The 23,220-nt window shown below is 44.6% G+C and overlaps 2 protein-coding genes across 5 annotated transcripts; one reads left to right on the forward strand and one right to left on the reverse strand.

Annotated features, from left to right (window-relative positions):
• The first annotated feature begins 1,080 nt into the window (after positions 1–1,080).
• On the forward strand, positions 1,081–11,181 carry slc25a45 (solute carrier family 25 member 45). Its single transcript, XM_084140269.1, has 7 exons — positions 1,081–1,169; positions 5,456–5,521; positions 5,620–5,663; positions 5,774–5,845; positions 9,508–9,696; positions 9,781–10,033; positions 10,466–11,181. Exons 2-7 carry the CDS (start codon positions 5,485–5,487, stop codon positions 10,747–10,749), a joined length of 879 nt encoding a protein of 292 aa, XP_083996395.1. The 5' UTR covers positions 1,081–1,169; positions 5,456–5,484; the 3' UTR covers positions 10,750–11,181.
• Positions 11,182–11,227: 46 nt separating this feature from the next.
• On the reverse strand, positions 11,228–23,008 carry ganaba (glucosidase II alpha subunit a). Of its 4 annotated transcripts, XM_084140824.1 has the most exons (25): positions 22,929–23,008; positions 22,569–22,670; positions 22,225–22,333; positions 21,917–22,044; positions 21,598–21,777; positions 21,211–21,276; positions 20,399–20,465; positions 20,012–20,108; positions 19,762–19,858; positions 19,471–19,642; positions 19,242–19,362; positions 18,833–19,068; positions 18,576–18,702; positions 18,081–18,160; positions 17,726–17,866; positions 17,474–17,570; positions 17,248–17,349; positions 16,908–17,151; positions 13,985–14,049; positions 13,741–13,817; positions 13,539–13,613; positions 13,317–13,430; positions 13,102–13,214; positions 12,902–13,002; positions 11,228–12,677 (listed from the first exon to the last, which is right to left on the reverse strand). In XM_084140824.1, the coding sequence occupies exons 1-25, from the start codon at positions 22,946–22,948 to the stop codon at positions 12,568–12,570; spliced, it is 2,841 nt and encodes a 946-aa protein (XP_083996950.1). In that variant the 5' UTR covers positions 22,949–23,008; the 3' UTR covers positions 11,228–12,567. The 4 variants fall into 4 exon arrangements, with proteins under 4 accessions (XP_083996950.1, XP_083996951.1, XP_083996948.1 ...); XM_084140825.1 differs by lacking the exon at positions 21,211–21,276; XM_084140822.1 differs by having other exon boundaries at positions 19,242–19,642.
• Between the last annotated feature and the right edge of the window lie 212 nt (positions 23,009–23,220).

Genomic DNA, 23,220 nt, shown 5'->3' on the forward strand with positions numbered 1-23,220 from the left:
AAATGTATTGTATGCTGCTGCATAAATTATGTAATATTCCAGGGAGATATGTATACCGTAGCTAAGAAAGTAATACTATGTGTATGTTGTGTAGTAAGCTGTTAGTAGCCCATGTGCCTTACCCTAATAATTTGGTATATGTTCCCCTCTTAATTTCGCCTACTGTTCTGACTTGGTGGTGCACATGTAGCCTATAACCTGTTTTAGAGAAATGTAATCATCGAAAATTGTAAGAGCTTTCATTGTCTGCTTATATGCCCCCTTTATTTATCCTACAGTTCTGACTTGGTGTACAGGGAGAACACTGTAAGAACGGCCCATGTTCTGAATTCTGTCGCTGTACATTTCAAAAGTGCTTAACAAATAGTTATATTGACTACGTCCGTCCTAGCTCGCTCATTAATGTCTTTATTGAAATTACGGATTGCCTCTTATCCGCTTGTCTTCCCCTTATGCCATAGTTTGTACATCTCAATTGTCAGTAGAAACCACATTTGTTTAAGCAAGTCAGCCATATCAGCTATGTTTTTTTAAAAGGCAGTAAATGAGGCTGAATTAACTGTTTCGCTGCCAGACAATGCTCTGCTGATAGCCAGGTGTGGCAGTGGTAAGGTGTTGGGACTGCTGTTGGGACTCTGCTGTTGGGACAGCTTTATGTAGGGCCTAACAGTTAGTGGGCACCGTTTGTCACCGTTATAGTGCAATTAATGTATTGTTTAGTGATGTGTTGTGTAGTGGCTTAGCTGGCATGCATCCCACATATATATATATTTTTTGCCCCACCAAGATTTACATGCTAAAATCGCCACTGGTTGGTAACCAGTTTATAATAGCAATAAGGCACCTCGGGGGTTTGTGGTATATGGCCAATATACCACGGCTAAGGGCTGTATTCAGGCACTCCGGGTTGCGTCGTCTCCCCCCGTCCGCACATATATAAATGTTTTTTATGGTGGACTACTTTTATTTTTTTTATAGTGGACAGTGCGCATTTTTTACGCTAAAGGGCAGCAAAACCCTACCCTAAAAAAATGAATCAAAGGCGATTTGGCTTTAGATATGGTATGTTGTAGGCAGTCACATAATAGTGCGGGTCGATCAAGAAAGTATAATACTCCGATAGAACTTGTTTTGGTGTGTATTCTGCGATGAGGTAACGCTCAAATCAGGTAAATCTTTCTCTGGTGTAGGTCACCGACCAAACTTTCTAGTCAACCCTACTCTTCAAAAGCTTTGCTTTCATTCTTTTAAGCGCAAAACGCAACGGGGATGTTCGCCCCAATTCATTTTGTATATTTTGAACTGGTTTACTGCTCCAGACTAATGGGTGCGTTTATTAACTTTGCACAATGGTTGAATAGCAGCATATCACTAGCTATATACACGCTATATATAAGCTATGCTATATGCTTTAGCGACCTATATTTTCTATCAATGATTTAGAATGGGACTCCAATAAATATCTTGACATTGAACAGTCAGCCCTGTCCAGACTCTGCCCCGAGGAAACAGAATCAATAGATTATCTATTTTGGTACTGTCCTTCTGTGGCTTGCTTTTGGAGACAGGTACACTACCGTTCAGAAGTTTGCGGTCACTTAGAAATGTCCTTGTTTTTGAAAGAAAACCAATAGTTTTGTCCATTAAAATAACATCAAATTGATCAGAAATACAGTGTAGACATTGTTAATGTTGTAAATGACTATTGTAGCTGGAAACGGCAGATTTTTAATGGAATATCTACATAGGTGTACAGAGGCCCATTATCAGCAACCATCAGTCCTGTGTTCCAGTGGCACATTGTGCTTGCTAATCCAAGTTTATCATTTTAAAAGGCTAATTGATCATTAGAAAACCCTTTTGCAATTATGTTAGCACAGCTGAAAACTGTTGTGCTGATTAAAGAATCAATAAAACTGTCCTTCTTGAGACTAGTTGAGTATCTGGAGCATCAGCAATTGTGGGTTCGATTACAGGCTAAAAATGGCCAGAAACAAATAACTTTCTTCTGAAACTCGTCAGTCTATTCTTGTTCTGAGAAATGACCTTCTAGGCAGAGTTGCAAAGAAAAAGCCATATCTCAGACTGGCCAATAAAAATAAAAGATTAAGATGGGCAGTCTGAGATATGGCTTTTTCTTTGCAACTCTGCCTAGAAGGTCAGCATCCCGGAGTCGCCTCGTCACTGTTGACGTTGAGACTGGTGTTTTGCGGGGACTATTTAATGAAGCTGCCAGTTGAGGACCTGTGAGGCGCCTGTTTCTCAAACTAGACACTCTAATGTATTTGTCCTCTTGCTCAGTTGTGCACCGGGGCCTCCCACTCCTCTTTCTATTCTGGTTAGAGTCAGTTTGCGCTGTTCTGTGAAGGGAGTAGTACACAGCGTTGTACGAGATTGTCACGCCCTGGCTCTGGGGACACTGTTATGTTGAGCCAGGGTGTGTAGATTTCTGTGTTGTAGGTCTAGTTGTTTCTTTTCTATGTTGCCAGTGTGGTTCTCAATCAGAGGCAACGAGTGTCAGCTGTGGCTGGTTGTCTCTGATTGGGAACCACATTTAAACAGGCTGTTTTCCCACAATAGTTGTGGGATCTTGTTCTAGTTGGTTTGTGTTAGACCGTTGACTGTCACGTTATCGTTTTTGTTGTTTTGATCGTGCATTGACTGGGTCAAGCCGGGTGAGGAAGAGAGGGGCTTGACGTGGAAGCAGAAGGGCGAAAGGCTGGCGAGAAGTATGGAGACCTGGTCCACGGGTAGGAGTGAAGCCCATAACATTTTTAGGGGGGGGCTAACGCTGTGGACGACGGGCCAGCAGGAGACCGCGACAGAGCGGCCCAGCGGGTTGGCAGAGGAGGCCGCCAGGTTACGGGGGCCACTGGTCGAAGAGGGGATGGAAGGTGTAGAGGCACGGCGAAGGGTACTGGGGTGTGTTACCAGTCCGGTCCGGCCCGTTCCAGATCCCTGCGTAGGGCCAGTGGTGTGTGTCCCCAGTACGGTCCGGCCTGTTCCTGCTCCCCGCACCAGGCCAATGGTGCGAGTCTCCAGCCCGGTCCGGCCCGCTCCTGTTCCCCACACCAAGCCAGTGGTGCGCATCGCCAGCCCGGTCCGGCCCGCTCCTGCTCCCCACACCAAGCCAGTGGTGTGCGTCGTCAGCCCGGCACGGCCCGTGCCTGTTCCCCACACCAAGCCAGTGGTGCGCATCGCCAGCCCGGTTCGGCCCGCTCCTGCCCCCCACACCAAGCCAGTGGTGTGCGTCGTCAGCCCGGCACGGCCCGTGCCTGTTCCCCACACCAAGCCAGTGGTGTGCGTCGTCAGCCCGGCACGGCCCGTGCCTGTTCCCCACACCAAGCCAGTGGTGTGCATCGCCAGCCCGGTCCGGCCCGCTCCTGCTCCCCACACCAAGCCAGTGGTATGCGTCGTCAGCCCGGCACGGCCCGTGCCTGTTCCCCACACCAAGCCAGTGGTGTGCGTCGTCAGTCCGGCACGTCCCGTGCCTGTTCCACCGGTGCCTGGTCCGGCACCGGTCAGATGCTTCACGCCGGAGCTAGAGCAATCCGCTCCACCAATGTGCAGTCCAGCTCCGGCCAGCGGGGCCAGACCGGACCAGGGGTACTTTGGGGGGTTGGAGCGGGGCTCAGGCCCGGAGCCGGATCCACCGCCTAGGCGGAGTGCCCACCCGGTCCCTCCCCTGTGGTATTTGGTTGGCGCGGTCGGAGTCCGCGCCTTTAGGGGGGGGGTACTGTCACGCCCTGGCTCTGGGGACACTGTTATGTTGAGCCAGGGTGTGTAGATTTCTGTGTTGTAGGTCTAGTTGTTTCTTTTCTATGTTGCCAGTGTGGTTCTCAATCAGAGGCAACGAGTGTCAGCTGTGGCTGGTTGTCTCTGATTGGGAACCACATTTAAACAGGCTGTTTTCCCACAATAGTTGTGGGATCTTGTTCTAGTTGGTTTGTGTTAGACCGTTGACTGTCACGTTATCGTTTTTGTTGTTTTGACCGTGCATCACCTATAATAAATATGTTCGCATTCAACGCTGCGCCTTGGTCCTCCTCTCTTACCGACGATCGTGACAGAGATCTTCAGTTTCTTGGCAATTTCTCGCATGGAATAGCCTTCATTTCTCAGAACAAGAATAGACTGACGAGTTTCAGAAGAAAGTTATTTGTTTCTGGTCATTTTGAGCCTGTAATCGAACCCACAATTGCTGATGCTCCAAATACTCAACTAGTCTCAAGAAGGACAGTTTTATTGCTTCTTTAATCAGCACAACAGTTTTCAGCTGTGCTAACATAATTGCAAAAGGGTTTTCTAATTATCAATTAGCCTTTTAAAATGTTAAACTTGGAATAGCAAACACAACTTGTCATTGGAACACAGGACTGATGGTTGCTGACAATGGGCCTCTGTACGCCTATGTAGATATTCCATTAAAAATCAACCGTTTCCAGCTACAATAGCCATTTACAACATGAACAATGTCTACACTGTATTTCTGATCAATTTGATGTTATTTTAATGGACAAAAAATGTGCTTTTATTTTGAAAACAAGGACATTTCTAAGTGACCCCAAACTTTTGAACTGTTGTGTAAGTGATAATGTCTGTGTTCAGATGGACCTACAAACAGTAGGCCTACTGTTAGGAGATCTGAAAAACCAAGATCAATCAATGGGAAATATGATTACACTCTTAGGTAAAGTATTTATTTTTAGGGCAATCTCGGTAGAAACGGTACAATTACAGAGGTTCAAGAACCTCATAAGACATCACAGTAAAATAGAAGGATGTTTTGCAAAAGGAAACAGTAAAATGGTAGTGTACTGGGGAAAATTGGTTAGTTTGTGGACATCTGAGGGTTGGAATTAAGATGAAAGTGTACTGTATGTGAGCGAAAATAGCTGTAAGTAGCAGTAAAGACTTATTGTTGTCCGTTAGTTTACTCCAATCAAGGAAGGGGTGGTAGGGTTGAATTATTATTATTATTATTATTATTAAATTGGGGAATTAGAAATATTGCAAACAATTAGTTTGATAGAACCCAAAATCTATCTATCTATCTATCTACATGCACACCATTGCCATGATTGCACTATCAGGCTCAAAGATCACTATTGGAGATCCAGAACCATGTGCTGTGAAATCTGTATTAAAGTCTAGTGAGTCTACCTACTGGGCACACACTGGTTGAATCAACGTTGTTTACACATCATTTCAATATAATTACGTTGAACCAACGTGGAGACGTTGAATTGACATCTGTGCCCAGTGGGTAATGTCATCAGGGAAAATTATTAATAATTTTATATTTTCCCCTACTCCTAAACTGTAATGGCTATTCAGGTATCATCATAAATGCAATGCTGACTTCTGACTAGATGGTTACAAGGTGAGAGACTGTAATACCAACTACCTTGATTAACTTGGGACTGATAGTTGCACTGCAATTGATCTGTTTTAGTGTGAGCAAGCAACTGAGCAAGCCTACCAATGCCATTTGTGGAATTCATAGCAGGATGCATCTCAGGTAATGTATAGGGGGAACATAGATTTTTGTGTATCAAAACATTTTTGGGCATGAATATGGAGGTTGAACTTGACTAGGGGTATATGAATATGTTCTAGGAGCAGTAGGGTTGGCTTTTGGTCACCCAATGGACACAGTGAAGGTACAAGTATTGGACTCACTCAAACTTGATGATTAGATCCACTAATTTAGACCAAGGAATCAAAACTTGTTGACAAGTCACATAATATGTATATTATACTCCATCTGTAGGTGCGTCTGCAGACCCAGGTTAAATACAAAGGGATTTTTGACTGTGTGGCTAGGACATACACTCGCGAAGGGGTACGTTTTTGAATAGTTTGGTATTATGTGACTCATCCCACTGTGCACAGCACGTCATTTCAATGTGGATAATAGAGTAATATTTGGTTGAGACAATCAATGAGATTACAACCTATATTTACCCACTCAAAAAGACAGCCAAAAGTTAGTTGAATTTCCAATGTGTTATCACTATGCTTTCAACCATCTAAAAGCACAACCAAATTCCAATGAAAAAGCAATGTCTTATTTTTGGTTAAGTTTTCACTCAAATGTCTATCACTGTGCTTTCAACCATGTAAAAGCACAGCAAAGTTCAAGTGGGAATACAATGTCAGATATTTAGTTTATTTATACAACATGTGTTACTTATCGCTGTGCTTCATCTAATAGCAGAACCAAATGACCTGGATTGCTGTTGAGATTACATTAAAAGTACATAGTGCAAGTGATCAATGCCATTCGAGATTCTGCACAGATTATTACACAAATGTGAAGATCTCCACAGACCTGTGATGACCTATGCATGCTATCTTGAACATGCACACTGTATATGATTACATAAAAATACATGTATAGTTACAGTAACCTCAAAATGTGGCCATGGATGTGTTACTCAATTTGAAGTAAAATGTTAAATTAGTTTGTAAGATAGCCTTAACATTAGGCTATTTACTGTATTACAAAAGTAATATTGAATTGTATTTGGTTGACAACACAACCAAATATGAACATTTAAAGGAGATCTACTGCTTGGTTATTTTCCATCTGAGCAACTGGCTTATGCCCATTCTTTAACTTTTATTTTTGGTTGAGTTGGAGACGTCAATCCAACATATAATTTGTTAACTTTCCGACAAGTTAATAGGCTATTTATTGTATTTCAAATATGGAATTGTGTTTGGTTACATTTAAAATGTTTACATTTTAGTCATTTAGCAGAGGCTCTTATCCAGAGCAACTTACAATTAGTGCATTCATCTTAAGATAGCTAGGTGAGACAACAACATCACAATCGTATCAAGTACATTTTCCCTAAACAAAGTATTTATCATCAAAGTCAGTGCTAGTGGGAAAAGAGAAGTGCCTTTTTTAAATAGTAAACATTTTTGGGAGGGGGGCGTAGGGGGCGCCGTGAGAGTTATTTAAGATACTCTTCAAAGAGGTAGGGTTTCAGACGTTTTCCCAAAAAATAAGAAGGGACTCCGCTGTCCTGACTTTAGGGGGAAACTTGTTCCACCATTGGGGTGCCAGGATAGAGAAGAGCTTGGACTGGGCTGAGCGGGAGCTGTCCTCCCGTAGGGGTGGGAGGGCCAAGAACCAGAGGTGGCGGAACGGAGTGCTTGGTTTGGGATGTAGGGTTTGAGCATAGCCTGAAGGTAAGGAGGTGTAGTTCCCCTTGCTGCTCCGTAGGCAAGCACCAGGGTCTTGAATGTGATGCAAGCTTCGACTGGAAGCCAGTGGAGTGTGTGGAGGAACGGGTGACATGGGAGAACATTGGAAGGTTGAACACCAGGTGGGCTGCGGCATTCTGGATAAGTTGTAGGGGTTTGATAGCACAAAAGTAGAGCCCAGCCAACAGAGAGTTGCAGTAGTCTAGACGGGAGATGACAAGTACCTGGATTAGGACCTGCGCCGCTTCCTGTGTGAGGAAAGGTCGGACTCTACGGATGTTGTAGAGCATGAACCTGCAGAAGTGAGTCACTGCTTTGCAGAGAACGACAGGTTGTAGTCCAGTGTCACACCAAGCTTCTTTGCACTCCTGGAGTGGGACACCGTGGAGTTGTCAACCGTGATGGAGAGGTCTTGGAGCGGGCAGGTCATCCCCTGGAGGAAGAGCAGCTCCGTTTTGTCGAGTTTGAGCTTGAGGGGGTGGGCCGATATCCAAGCTGAGATGTCTGCCAGGCACGCATAAATGCATGTCGCCACCTGTGTGTCAGAAGGAGAAAAGTTTCCCAGGGTTGGCGGCAGAAGCTTGACATTTAGAGTGATAGAAAGCGGCTTTAGCAGTGAATACAGAGGAAGAGAAGGTAGAGAGGAGGGTATGGAAGGATGATAGGTCCTCCAGAAGTTTAGTGTTCCACCATTTCCGCTCAGCTGCCCGCAGCCCTGTTCTGTTAGCATGCAGTGAGTCACTCAGCCACGGAGCGGGAGGGGAAGGTTGGGCCGGCTGGGAGGAAAGGGGACAGTGAGAGTCAAAGGATGCGGAAAGGGAAGAGAGTAGGGTCGAAGAGGCAGAGTCAGGAGAAAAGTGGGAGAAAGATTTATTAGATGGAAGAGAGGATAGGATAGAAGAGGAGAGTAGCGGGAGAGAGAGAGAGCAAAGATTGCGGTGGCGCATGACCATCTGGGTAGGGGCTGAGTGGGTAGAGTTGGAGGAGAGATGGAGAGAAAAGAAAACAAAGTAGTGATCAGAGACCTGGAGGGGGGTTGCAGTGAGATCAGCAGGCAAACAGCCTCTAGTAAAGATTAAGTGCGTATTTCCTGCCTTGTGAGTGGGAGGTAACTGGGAAAGGGTGAGGTCACAAGAGGAAAGGAGTGGATTTAACGTATAAAAAACATACTGATGAGCTAGTTTAAAAGCTACGTAAGCTTACATATCTTCGTTGTTGAAGTATAAAAACAAAGTATTGGTTAACTCTTGAGGTTCCTCGGGTCTCCACCGAAATAGGTACATCCGCTTTTAGTTTGAATGCACCTCACTGAGTATAGAAAACATTACGAACACCTGCTCTTTTTATGACATAGACTGACCAGGTGAATCCAGGTGAAAGCTATGATCCCTTATTGATGTCACTTGTTAAATCCACTTCAATCAGTATAGATGAAGGGGAGGAGACAGGTTAAAGAAAGATTTTTAAGCCTCGAGACAATTGAGACATGGATTGTGTATGTGTGCCATTCAGAGGGTGAATGGGCAAGACAAAATATTTAAGTGCCTTTTAACGGGATATGGTAGTAGGTGCCAGACCAGGCGCACCGGTTTGTGTCAAGAACTACAGCGCTGCTGGGTTTTTCACGTTCAACAGTCTCCCGTGTGTATCAAGAATGGTCCACCACCCAAAGGACATCCAGCCAACTTGACACAACTGTGGGAAGCATTGGAGTCAACATGGGCCAGCATCCTTGTGGAACGCTTTCAACACCTTGTAGAGTCCAGTAAGTCTATTAGTTCCACAACAATAATTCTCATGATAGCACATTGGTAATAGTCAGTGGTAAATATCATAGCTAAGCAGGGATGGGCTTGGTTAAGACCCTGGATGGGGAGATCAAAGGGTAGCTGTCAATAGGTCAATTCTCCAGTAGGAGGTGCTGCCCAGCCTATAGTTTAGTTTTTTTCTGATAGTGGATTTTATCATTGAAGATCTTAAGTTCTTTTAAAGGTACAAATTCAACATATTTTATTCAAGGTTTGTCTATGTTGAAATTTGGTTATCGTGATGACATAATCCTGTGGTTGAAATTTTACCCTCAAAACAACAGTTGATTACTTTTTTCAAATCTAATGTATTTTCCTCGTAGATTCCACATCAGAATACGTTGACAAATTATGTTGAAACAATGTTGATTAAACCAGTTTGTGCCCAGTGGGATTTGTCGATGTGTGTTTTATATTTTCGCTACAATGTTGTACCATCAGCAATACTTGAACAATACTATTTTTGCATTTGTCGGATCAGATCCCTGGGTTCTTCAAGGGCATGGCATTTCCTGTCCTGACTACTGGCATCACCAACGCTGTGGTCTTTGGTTCCTATAGCAATGCTTTAGACTACCTCACTCAGTCCCAACGGAACGACCGTAGCCAGGGCAACCCTGCCTCTGCATCAGCAGTCTTCGCAGCTGGCTGTTTCTCAGGTCTGGCACAGGTAATATGGAACGTGCTTTAAATGGCCCTGAAATATGGCATTGTTATGTGTACTTTTTAACACCAAGCTTTTCTTTGCTGCCAGGTGGTGGTTACTGCGCCTGTTGACCTGGTGAAGGTACGCCTGCAGTCCCAGACCAAGGGCTGGGCTGGGGTCGGTGGTGACGGGTATCGAGGTCCCATTCACTGTGTGACTGTCATCCTGAGGGAGGAGGGGCCAAGGGGATTGTTTCGAGGGGGGTTGGCTCTTACCCTGAGAGATGTGCCCTGCTATGGAATCTACTTCCTGCCTTACGAGATCACCTGCAGGTTTCTGACTGAAGAAGGCAAACGGCCAGGTCAGTTGGAGAAAGAGGTTGTGTTCCAGGCCATCTTTTTTTGCAATTGCGCTGCACATCTGAAAAGATTGTTATATTATAATATATGAATGTGGTTCCTGAGATGTTACGCTCTTCTCCAGGCGTTCTGAGATCTGATCATCTGTGCAACGCCACTGCAATAGAGACGACTTGGAGCGTGTGTCGTTAACAGTTCAAAAGCCATGCGAGTCTGTGAGAAGAGAGCATGCGAGTCTGTGAGAAGAGAGCGAGCATGCGAGGCTGTGAGAAGAGAGAGAGCATGCTAGTCTGTGAGAAGAGAGAGAGCATGCTAGTCTGTGAGAAGAGAGAGAGCATGCGAGTCTGTGTCTAGTTTGACCATTTATTGCTGATGGTTTGAGTGCTAGTGCAATTACATAGATTTTCATGTAATAATTTGGTTTGTATCTTCAGGCACATTTGCGGTATTAATGGCGGGTGGGGTGGCAGGCGTGGTGACGTGGGCCTTTGCCACACCCATGGATGTGGTGAAGGTGCGGCTGCAGATGTCCGGTGCTGGGGGCCGGGTGTACCAGGGGGTCCTGCACTGCATGAGTATGAGTCTGAAGGAGGAGGGGGTGAGGGTGTTCTTTAAGGGGCTCCTCCTGAACAGCCTGAGGGCCTTCCCTGTCAACGCCATCACCTTCCTCAGCTATGAGAGCCTGATGAGTCTCCTCACCCGGCCATCTGCAGACTGACCATAAGACTATATACACATCTCCTGGATACACTCCGGTCTGACCAAATGATGGAAAGAATACCAACATTGGATGGGCAAACCACCATTATGTGAAATTAACTGGTATATACAGTGTACCTTAGCATGCTATACTCAGAATTGTATCTGCTATACTGGAGTTACACACACTTTTGTGATATCCTCAATGTGGGCACTGTGACAGGGCTCATGATCCTGTTATAGTAGGGCACAGTGCTGTGATATCATAAGGTATGACAATACTTATGGATGCAAACTGTCATACAGCATCACCTCTCAAAGAGCTATGATACTATCAGTATTTTTTGTCATGACAGACTACAACAAAACCTTGAATATAAAAACCCTTGGAAACCAAATACCAAATGTTTATGCCAAGACATGGTGCATTTATGTACTGTATGAACTTCATAGCCTACATTTATAATAACTTTGTAATAAAGAAAATGTGAAGCAAATGGGAATGTAGTTGGTTTATTGCTGACAACCAATCCTCAATTCAAATCATTCTGACTTTAGTTAAATCAACCCCCTTCAACATGTAAACATTTAGTAAAATTATGCATATTTAACTTCTTGCATAAGTCAATGTATTCACCCCCTTGGATTTATTCACATTTTGTTGCATGACAAAGTGGGATTGAAATGGATTTAGTTGGGATTTTTTGTTATTGAGTATCACAAAATACTCCATAATGTCAAAGTGAAAAGAAAATTCTACTTAATAACTAAAATATAGTTGTTGCAAAAGTATTCAGCCCTTTTGTTTAGGCAAGCCTAAATTCGTTCAGGAGTAAAATGTGGCTTGAATCACAAGTTACTTGGACTCATTGTGTGAAATAATAGGGGTTGACATGATTTTTTAATGACTACCTCTTCCTCTGTCCCCAATACATACAACATCTTTAAGCTCCCTCAGTCAATAGAATACAAATATACAGAATAAGAATATTCCAACACATGCCTCCTTATTTTCAAGCATGGTGGTGGCTGCCTCATGGTATGGGTATGCTTGACGTCTGCAAAGAGTTTTTCATGAGCTAAGCACAGGCATAATCTTGGAGGAAAACCTGTTTCAGTCTGCTTTACACTAGACACAGAGAGGAATTCACCTTTCAGCAGGACAATAACCTACAACAAGGCCAAATCTACACTGTAGACAGTGAATGTTCCAAGTGGCCAAGTTACAGTTTTGAATTAAATCTGCTTGGAAATCTATGGCAAGACTTGAACATTTGTAACGCAACAAAATGTGAAAGAATCCAAGGTGGGTGAATACCATAATACCCAATGTAATTCATAATGTCTGATAGAAGGCAATCTGTTCTTCATACTTGTCTATTCACATTGCTGACCCATTTAAAAGTTAATTCATTAATGGAAAGGAAAAAATACAAACATTACATTGTCATAATTTTTTATTTAACCTTTATTTTAAACAGCTAGTCATATAGGGTCATATAGGGTCTTATAGGGAGTCATTGTCATCATTTCAACCCCCCCAAAAATATTTATAAAATTAAGATAAGTATCAAAGATCCAGCCTCCTTTTGTTAGTGGTGCAGAATTTCTCCTGACTAACACCATTTGTGGTCCTGAGTTTCATACTCTTTCAACAACCCTGATCAATTTCTCCTGCGTTTTCTTTCTCAAGGTTCAGGTAACTGCTCCAAATCCTAGCCACACTTTTGAATCTGGGTGCATGTGTGCCCTTTTGTAGTTGTATGTTTACTTGTTTGTCCAAAAGTCTGTGCGTGACATTTCGTGTGTCTCTTGACTTCTATACGTGTGTCCTGTGCTACCGCAGATGTAATGTCCAGTTGACCCCTGCGTTCACGCCTGGCTTACGTAGAGTTAAGACTGCCGTGTCCGGGTCAAACTCAAACTCCACAGAAGACTCCCCACCATCTGTGGAGGATGGGTGAAGAACATCAGGCACATTGTAACAAACTCTAATGTTCTATGTTCACAACCCTTACCACTTTCTGCACTAGCCTGCCAACACAAAAATAACTTAACTGCAACAAGTATTATTTTTCCATTACATTACCTGACCAGAAGAAAGTTCTGGGGAAACTCCTGGCTCTACACGTGACATTATGTTGCCTGGTTATTGACGGTACATGACTAACCTGTCGTTGTGAGGGTGACAGCATCAGGCTTCTGAACTCCCAGGATGATCACTTTCTCAACCCAAGAGGCCGTGGGAAACTGGGAGTCAGGAGACAGGTCACTGCAGCATCAGAGAAAGAGACAGGTTACACTCGATACAGAAACACAGGGAGAACATGGCCTGGTTGGAATGAGGACGTTAGTTAGAGGAGGGACAGACCTGGATGAGAGGCTGTTTGCAGTGAAACTCAGGTGTCTGTGAATGAACTGCTTGTCTGTTTCATGTTTAAAGGTGTGACCATCATCTATGTAAAGCTCTCCTTCTGCATTGCCCTGGAACAAAGAGAAACATTTAAATGATGACAAAGCCCCTGCAAGTAAAATGGTGCAACAACAATGGTAGTGATATCATAGAAGTGTAAAGTAAGGTTATACCTGTGAGTCAAGGGCCACGTAGAGGGTGTAGGGATCGTTCTCCATGCAGGATGAGGACCTGCGAACACGGTTCTTCCGGCAGATAATGGACCCTCCTCGCTGGAACACTGGAATCTGTGAAAGGAAGAGGTGAAAAGAGAGAGAGTTATTTGTGGGAAAGGTGCTGAGAGATGGGTGATGGCAGCAGATCCATGTTAACACTGACGGCAACAGAGAACCTACTGAGCTCATGGTGACAGGGATATAGAGGTTCTGAGCTCCGTCATGTCTCTGGAACGTGTGGACGTCATACCAGACCTGTAACGGGGAGAGAAGCGTGAGGTCGTCAGAGGACGAGAAAGGATCAGGTTGATTGAACATGTGGTACATTCCAACAGGCAAAACTCCAGGTCAGCCTTCCCCCTCTCTCCATCCTCACACTCACCTCTCCATTCCCAGGTAAGTAGGCTGTGACCCCACTAGACCCTTCATCTGTTACAGGGTGGACCAAAAGATCTCTGCCTGATGAACACACAGGGGGAGAGGTAGTCTGGGGTAATGTATCATCCTCACCAGGTTGAAGAGGTCAAGTGCATCCAAACATTTAAGTACTCAAAAGCATTGTACCATAATATAAAAGGTTAAGAACTACATACCGGTCTAAAGGCCACTCTCCCTAACCTACTTACCAATCAGGAACTCATCGTCAATGGAGAACGTGGCAATATCCTCTGGATACTCCACCCACAGGGGCCTATAGTACGGAGAGAGAGAGGGGGGAGGGAATTCAACCCAAGGTGAATCAAAATACAAGGATTTTCTCTAGTATCACCTTAAAGACTAGTGCCAGCTATAGACCTTTGAAACATAGACATGGCAGGGCTCGACATTAACGCTTGTCCGGGGCAAGTAAAACAAATTGTCAGACAAGCAGATTTAAATTGTCCATATGGACAAGTTTTTTTTTTTAAAGCCTATTCCGATCAGAATTGGATCAGAGTGTCCTCCGGATGCGATGTGTGGCGCACTGTCCTCCCAGAGTGCATTGCAGCAGAATTACTGTAGGCCTGCATTGAGCGGTCTTTCAATCATGCAGTCCCAAGATGCGTTTTTTTTTATCAAATCGAGCCTAGCCACGTGTGCACATTTGTTGATATTCATTGCTAGTTAGTGAGTTATTTACCCAGTTATAGCTCATTTTTGGTCAGCAATGAAAATCCTGGAAAACTCATGGTGTGTGCATCAACTGCGTGTGTGCCAGTGCGAGTGGGCCGTTGCCAGAGGAGACTGCAGCAGCAGGTAAAATAATGATATACAACAGACTAACTAGACAGCCAATTCAGAACATAGTGTACATGTAGATATACACGTCTTAGTTACAGTGAGGGAAAAAAGTATTTGATCCCCTGCTGATTTTGTACGTTTGCCCACTGACAAAGAAATGATCAGTCTATAATTTTAATGGTAGGTTTATTTGAACAGTGAGAGACAGAATAACAACAAAAAAATCCAGAAAAACGCATGTCTAAAATGTTAAATTGATTTGCATTTTAATGAGGGAAATAAGTATTTGACCCCCTCTCAATCAGAAAGATTTCTGGCTCCCAGGTGTCTTTTATACAGGTAACGAGCTGAGATTAGGAGCACACTCTTAAAGGGAGTGCTCCTAATCTCAGCTTGTTACCTGTATAAAAGACACCTGTCCACAGAAGCAATCAATCAATCAATCAGATTCCAAACTCTCCACCATGGCCAAGACCAAAGAGCTCTCCAAGGATGTCAGGGACAAGATTGTAGACCTACACAAGGCTGGAATGGGCTAAAAGACCATCGCCAAGCAGCTTGGTGAGAAGGTGACAACAGTTGGTGCGATTATTTGCAAATGGAAGAGACACAAAAGAACTGTCAATCTCCCTCGGCCTGGGGCTCTATGCAAGATCTCACCTCGTGGAGTTGCAATGATCATGAGAACGGTGAAGAATCAGCCCAGAACTACATGGGAGGATCTTGTCAATGATCTCAAGGCAGCTGGGACCATAGTCACCAAGAAAACAATTGGTAACACACTATGCCGTGAAGGACTGAAATCCTGCAGCGCCCGCAAGGTCCCCCTGCTCAAGAAAGCACATATACATGCCCGTCTGAAGTTTGCCAATGAACATCTGAATGATTCAGAGGAGAACTGGGTGAAAGTGTTGTGGTCAGATGAGACCAAAAATTGAGGTCTTTGGCATCAACTCAACTTGCCGTGTTTGGAGGAGGAGGAATGCTGCCGTCAAACATGGAGGTGGAAACATTATGCTTTGGGGGTGTTCTTCTGCTAAGGGGACAGGACAACTTCACCGCATCAAAGGGACGATGGACGGGGCCATGTACCGTCAAATCTTGGGTGAGAACATCCTTCCCTCAGCCAGGGCATTGAAAATGGGTCGTGGATGGGTATTCCAGCATGACAATGACCCAAAACACACGGCCAAGGCAACAAAGGAGTGGCTCAAGAAGAGGCACATTAAGGTCCTGGAGTGGCCTAGCCAGTCTCCAGACCTTAATCCCATACAAAATCTGTGGAGGGAGCTGAAGGTTCGAGTTGCCAAACATCAGCCTCGAAACCTTAATGACTTGGAGAAAATCTGCAAAGAGGAGTGGGACAAAATCCCTCCTGAGATGTGTGCAAACCTGGTGGCCAACTACAAGAAACGTCTGACCTCTGATTGCCAACAAGGGTTTTGCCACCAAGCACTAAATCATGTTTTGCAGAGGGGTCAAATACTTATTTCCCTCATTAAAATGCAAATCAATTTATAACATTTTTGACATGCGTTTTTCTGGATTTTGTTGTTGTTATTCTGTCTCTCACTGTTCAAATAAACATATCATTAAAATTATAGACTGATCATGTCTTTGGCAGTGGGCAAACGTACAAAATCAGCAGGGGATCAAATACTTTTTCCCCTCACTGTAGCTACCTTGCGATGAAGTCGCCCACCTTAGCCATTTTATCCCTGGTTTATTGAATGAGGTAATACTTTTTTAAGACCTATCAAGTATTTGGTTTTAATTGTAATGTTGCAGGGTCGCCAACCATTCTCCAGGAGAGTCCTGGAGCGCTACTGTGTTTGCAGGCTTTTGCTCCAGCCCTGCTCTAACACATTGTGAAGAAGAAAAAACTGCTTCTCAGCAGTCCCTTGATAAACTGACTCGGGTGTGTTTGAGCAGGACTGGATCAAAAGCCTGCACACCCAGTAGTTCTCCAGATGGAGGGTTGATGGACCACATCTGTGTTTTATACAGTAGCCTATCAGTACAGTATTTGACTTTGTGGGGGGTTAAGTGCCTTGCTCAAAGCCACAACGGCAGGAGGCATAATACATGGCATCAGAGACCAGCAGCCTTCCATTGTCAACACCAGTGATAATAATGAAGGGTATTTTGTGAAGTGGTTCCTTGCATCATACAACACAATACTCAGTCACCGTTGTGGCCCATGGTGTTACAGAACATTGTTTATTTTTGGACTAGTGACTTGAGCTTTCTGACAAGTAAAACAAATTTAAAATCCTAAGTGGCTAAAAAAGTTAATGTCAAGCCCTGAATGGGGCTTGATGAGCCTACCTCATGACAGGCTGGCCAGTGCGTTGGGCATGGTAGAACTGCAGGTACCAGTAGGGCAGGAGGGTGTAGCGCTGACGCACAGCCTCCCGGATCAGATCCGTGTTGTCAGGGCCAAAAAGCCAGGGCTCCCTCCGCGGGGTGTCCAGGTGGGCGTGGGCACGGAAGAAAGGCTGGTAGGCCCCTGCCTGGTACCAACGCACCAGCAGCTCCGCACTGGGAGTCTTAAAGAAACCCCCCACGTCAGCTGGGATGAGAGAAGATGGAGGATTAGGATCCTTTAAGAATTACCATCCGACTAGGACAGACCAATCTGTGCAGCACCAATCCCTGCCAGCCTCACCTCCACAGAAGGAGATGCCAACCAGGCCCAGGCTGAGACACATGGGGATGGACATCTTCAGGTGGCCCCACTCTGCTGCATTATCACCCGTCCACACTGCACCTGGAGGAGAGTGGGTGAACGCGCGCGTGAGAGAGAACACTTCAAGAGTGGGTTGGGGTCGGTGAAGACATACAGTATACAACATTTCTGGGAACCAGAGGGAGGCGTTATTGAAGGGTCTAACCATAGCGCTGAGACCCAGCGAAGAAGGCCCTGGTCAGGACAAAAGGCCTCTCCAACCCCCCGGAGCGCTGGATCTGACCCTCTGCTGTCGCCATTTGCTGAGAGAGGGAAAGAAGGGAAGACAGAGAGTAGATGGCGACAGTAAATGAGTGAGAGAGGATGCTGTAACTAATCCAAAACAATCCCAACAGTGTGGACAGTGGACACCCCCAGGATATCTACTCCTAGTAATGCCCTTCCTTCCCTGCCTCACCACGTAGAAGCCATAGAGGTTGTGGACGTCTCTGTGCTCCCAGGGCCCATGGAGGGCGTCCTTGTGCATGGTGACCTCTGGCCCATTGAACACAGATGGCTCGTTCATGTCGTTCCACGTGTACAGGTTCTCCATTGAGCCCTGGAGAAGAGAGACGGGAGGTAAAGACATGTCAGTACATCTGGGGTCGTATAGGTAAATCAGTAGCTCAAGACTCCAGTAGCTTTACTGCTTAACCAGTGACATCAATGCTAACTGACTCAGTGAAGAGGACAAAGTTTCCTGAGGAAGGAAAGAAAGTAACTGGGTTTAAATGTGGAGGGGAGACGAGACGAACTGATTAGGGTTTACTCACCTCATACTGGTCATAAGCAAACATGCTGGCCCACCACCTCCTCATCTCAGGGTTGGTAAAATCTGGGTAACCTGCGTTCCCTTTTACAAGAAAATATAGAGTACATGTACATAACAGTTCTAAATAATTACCAGCCTTTGTGTGACTGAATCAGTATAAAACAGTCAATCTTACACTGTGTTGACATTTATTGTCAAAATCTTGCCCTGGAGTTAGAACTGAGTGATTTCCGTTAGATGGGACATCAAAAAAGTCATGAATTAGGTTTTTGGTCTTAATTTAAAAGGTTAGTGTTAGGCATTAGGGTTAGCAGTGTGGTTACGGTTAGGTTTAAATCAGATTGTATGACTTTGTGGCTGTGCCAGCTAGTGACCACTCTGCAGAGATGCTTCCAGGGCAAGATTCATGACAATAAATGCCAACCTGCACTGTGTTGTCTGGTAGGTTTCAGAATTTGTCAAGCCATAAATACACTACATATTGACATCTTCCTACCTGGCCAGCACCAGCCCTCATAGTCTCCGCCATCTTCGTTTTTTATGTAGTAGCCTCTAGAGCGAATCTCAGTGTGGATCTTATAGCTGCTGTCCACCTTAATGTGAGGGTCCACTATGGTCACCATCTGTGGACAGCCAGGACAGGAGAGAGGGCGCAGTGAGTGAAGGAGGGAGAGAGAAGAGTGCCAAAAACGTACATTATTTTCTCATTACCACACACACCATTTCAAAATCTGTTTCCATCATTAAGTTCACCTTGCGTCTCTTATCCAGGAGGCCCTGCAGCATGTCTTTGGGCTGTGGGAACTTGTTGTTGTCCCAGGTGAAGTAGCGCTTGCCATCCGTGTGCTCAATATCCAGCCAGATGAAGTCATAGGGGATGTCGTGTTCATCAAAGCCTTGGTCCACCGCACTCACATCCTCCTGGTCGTTGTAGTTCCAGCGGCACTGGTGGTAGGCCAGCGAAGAGAGAGGGGGGAAGGACTGAGTGCCTACAACAGCCACAGAACACAAGGGTCATTTCTAAAGTGAAGGTACCACTTCTGGGATAGTGTGCAGTGGAGCTATAAACCGACTATGTATTGAACATGCAAATGTACTTGGCGTGAATGTGTACAATATACCGTGAGTGACGTGTACCTGGTAGTGTATCAGACCTGTGTACCTGTTAATGAAGCGTACTGTGTGAACACATCATTAGGTTGTGGTCCCAGCATGATGAAGACGTCAATGATGCCACTCTCAGAGATCCATCGGACGTCTGTCTGAAGGACCTCACCGGAGCCCTGAACGCAATCCAACATGTACAAACAGGATTTAGATATCAAACCAAGTGAATCCAAGGAAAGAATGAAAGGAAAGACAGTGTGTGAGATCCATTCACACACACCCACCTGTCCAGAGCTGATGTCCACCCATGTCTCTGCTGCGTTGAGCCAGAAGAGACCCATAGTCCTGTGGGTGTTGTGTGAGAGGAGGACAGGCACTGCTCCGTACAGAGCCATGGGGTTAAAGAGCTCATACTGGAACACATCCAGGTTATAAAGCCTGTAGGGGTCTCCTCCACTGGGGAGAGGAACAGGAATCACTGGGTTAGCACTGGATGACCAACACAGAATTTCAAAACTACACGTTGATGAGCTGAGTGCAAATGACATTGGGGCAAAGACAGTTTATAGTCTCACTCTGTGTTTTTCAGTCTGAGGCTGTCTGCGTGTTCAGGGATGCCATAGACATGTTCTACTCCAGGCAGGGAGAAGTCCAGACTGATGGAGGAGGGACCTGGGGGACAGGAGGCAGGTTACACCAGAGCAGTGTTTTATTTTTTTGATTCACATGATGTCAATGTAAGTAAACAGGTGAAAACAAATACATTGACTTGAGTAACAGTTTATTTTACTGTATGGAATTGTAGTGTACAGTACAATGATGTACCATTAGGCTTGGTGTCGGCATGGGACTTAAACGTCTCCTCCCACATTCCTGGCTGATCCACCTCTTCTTCCACCTCTTCCTCCTCTCCTTCTGACGCCTGGGAAGTGAGAGGGGTTTTGTGGAGAACCGGAAAAGAGAAAAGGAGTCCAAAGGTGTAGCTCAAGTGTCTCAGAAAGGTGGTACTCATACACACCCTAGTTCAAAGTTCACATCAAACTGATACCAGAAGTTGGAGCTCGTCTCTCACCCTATGAGGCTACTACTAACGACCTGTTATCTCTACACACTTTGAACACAAAATGGACAGAATGGGGTCTATAAATGCGCCAATAAATCCATGCAGTGTTTGTATCAGAACAATAAGGACTTTAGAATAGAACAACACACCTTTTCCTCGTCATGCTTCTCTGTGTCCTCTTTCTCCCCAGCTTCCTCTGTATCGGTTTGGCTTTTGCTGCATCACACAATAATACATAATGTCAAAGGAGTGGTTGATTGCTTTAGAAACCACATGGAGAAATGTGAAGGACAAGTAAAGCAATACAAACTGGATCTCATCACCTGGATTGACATGTTGTTAGTGATAGATTAAGGACAAACTCTTCCAATTGGATAATTGTCATTGAGTGAGTTAAACATGCATTATGTACTGACATCTTGTTGACATAGGGGTTCATTTTAACTTATGTTTGCATTGATGTTAATGTGGGGTTAATGTGGGGTTTGCACAAACATTTGCAGATGATTTTAAGTTATGATTCAGCCCATAGAAAATTACTTGGTAATGGGTACAGATACGCCCACATTTCTAAACTTTGCAGGACATTGATTCAGAAGATTTTTTTGTTTGTTAATAATAATTATCAACGGCAAACCAATCAAATCAATTCACTGAACAATAAAATATGACATGCAATAATCTTTGTTTAGTTTAGACCCTCTGGGGAGCTTGGTAGATATATGTACACTACACTGAGCAGTAGAGGCTGTACAGACTTATGGAGAAACTGCACACAGCAACATGTTTACAGATATTTGTTGATGCTCTGGTAAAGTTCAGATCAAAAGTAAAAATCTGTTGACTTAATTTCTGACCTGTGGCATTTCTACTATAAGACAATACAGCCTTAAGCTATTTCAGTTGTTCAACTCAGGTGTCACACAAACATAACATCAAGAGGCAAGCTAAGACCAGTTACCTAGAGAAAACGCTCTTGATCTTATCCCATATGCTACCGACTGTGCTACTTATTTTGTGGGAAATACTGGAGGATATGGTGAGAAACAGTAGAGAGGAGAGGGAAAGGAAAGAAACAGAATAGGACAGGAAAACAGATCAGTACAGTACACCTAAGTGCATTTTAGAAAACCTTTGAGACAATTATCAAATTCAGCAGGAGAGTACAAGTGGAAGCCTTCAATAAAAGCCTTCCATGAAATTACACAACATGTGCACACATTTTATTTGAGGCAATATTCCGTCAAAAGTCCATCACAGGTCTAGTATACGCATTCAATTGCATTGCTCCATGTGATATAAATGCAAGGTTTCGTCCTGTGCATGCAAGACTGCATGAGCGACTCACGTGTCCTTGCGTATACGGAGCTGCTCGAATGCTAGCAGGCCCCGGGAGTTGAGGGACAGCAGCACCTGTGGGCCCTCCATGATGTCCAGGCGGAAGGGCTGGGCACTGAGGATGAGCCTCCGGTCCTCCCCACCCAGAGACAGCACCACCCCATGCTCATCCTGGACCACCACTGACATACTGCAGAGGAGAGAAGCAGCCATCACACCCACTATGGACCTTCTCTATACTTTACATTCGTTACAAAACCACCCTAGAATGTGAGACATCAATAGTGGGCTGATATTGACATGTATAAAATAAAAATGGACAAACTCACGGTTCAGTGGGAGGGTCAGTGATGAGAACATCAGGCACCTCATATCGAGGCTTGACGGGCTTCAGCTCGTTGATCTTCACTCTGGTCATGTTCCCCTGAAGGCGATACAGCTCTAGCAGCAAGCGCACCTGAACACAGGCAATGAAATGATCATACGTCAACACACGGTTTGCACAATGTGGAAGAACAAAAAGTGTATGGTGGATTTCCATTGTGTACCATCCAAGTAATCCATTATCAAAGCAAAGCTATTTCACCCAACCGGTCATTCAATATTTACGTGTGTAACAGGTCTTGTTCATTCTGACCTTATTATTGTTATTCTGGAGCTGCAGTGTGAGATGGGAGTCACTGAGTTCCAGGGTCTCCAGTAAGGCTCTGTATGATGACTGGCCTGGCTTCATCGCCCTTTGACGACTGCATTCAGTCACACACACACACACACACACACACACACACACACACACACACACACACACACACACACACACACACACACACACACACACAAATACGTTACAGATTATATACTTTTATGAACTGACACACAAATGACATTACACAGTATATCGTTTTGGTCTCAAAATGTCCATCTAGGTAACGTTGTTGTTACACATTTTTCTACAAGTGAATTGATGAAGGGAGGCATCACCTGCAGAAGGCACTCTGGTCACATGTTTTGAAGTTACTGCGATCCACAGCTTGAGTGATGCTCAGGAAAACAGACAGCACGAGCACAATATGCAGGCACATCCTAGGGAAGAATGGAAATGAACAGTGATGTAACTACATGCAATTATCATATTCCAGCTAGCTAGTCATGTTGCTGCTGAACTGATTAACGTTAGTTAGGTAGGTCGTTTTCCTCTAGCTAGCAAGCTATCCGTTACAAAAGACAACTGACCAAATGTGGCATTTATAGATAATATCCACAAAGACTGACACAACAGAAAACATGCATACTATTGAATTAGCTAGCAGGCTAACTGAACTTGAATTCTGGAATAGCTACCGTTCAATGAAGCTCGCCATCTTGATTCAGCTTGCTTACGCTCTCAACTAAGCCTCGCCCCCTCAAATGATGTGCACGCAGATGATTTGACAAAATAGAAAGTATAGATGCCCGTAAGCAACAAAATGTGTTTTTTGAGGGACAGTCAGAGCCAACCCTGTCCACCTTATAGACGTATTAGCACATTTTCGTATCAGACGAACTCCTGTTATTGCCTTAATTTGAAATGGTAATGGGATGGTATAATAATAAACTGCTTAACGTTTCGATATTGAATGCGCTCCACTTTGCC

This window comes from Coregonus lavaretus (assembly GCF_964263955.1).
Source record: "Coregonus lavaretus genome assembly, chromosome: 24".
NCBI classification, from domain to species: Eukaryota; Metazoa; Chordata; class Actinopteri; order Salmoniformes; family Salmonidae; genus Coregonus; species Coregonus lavaretus.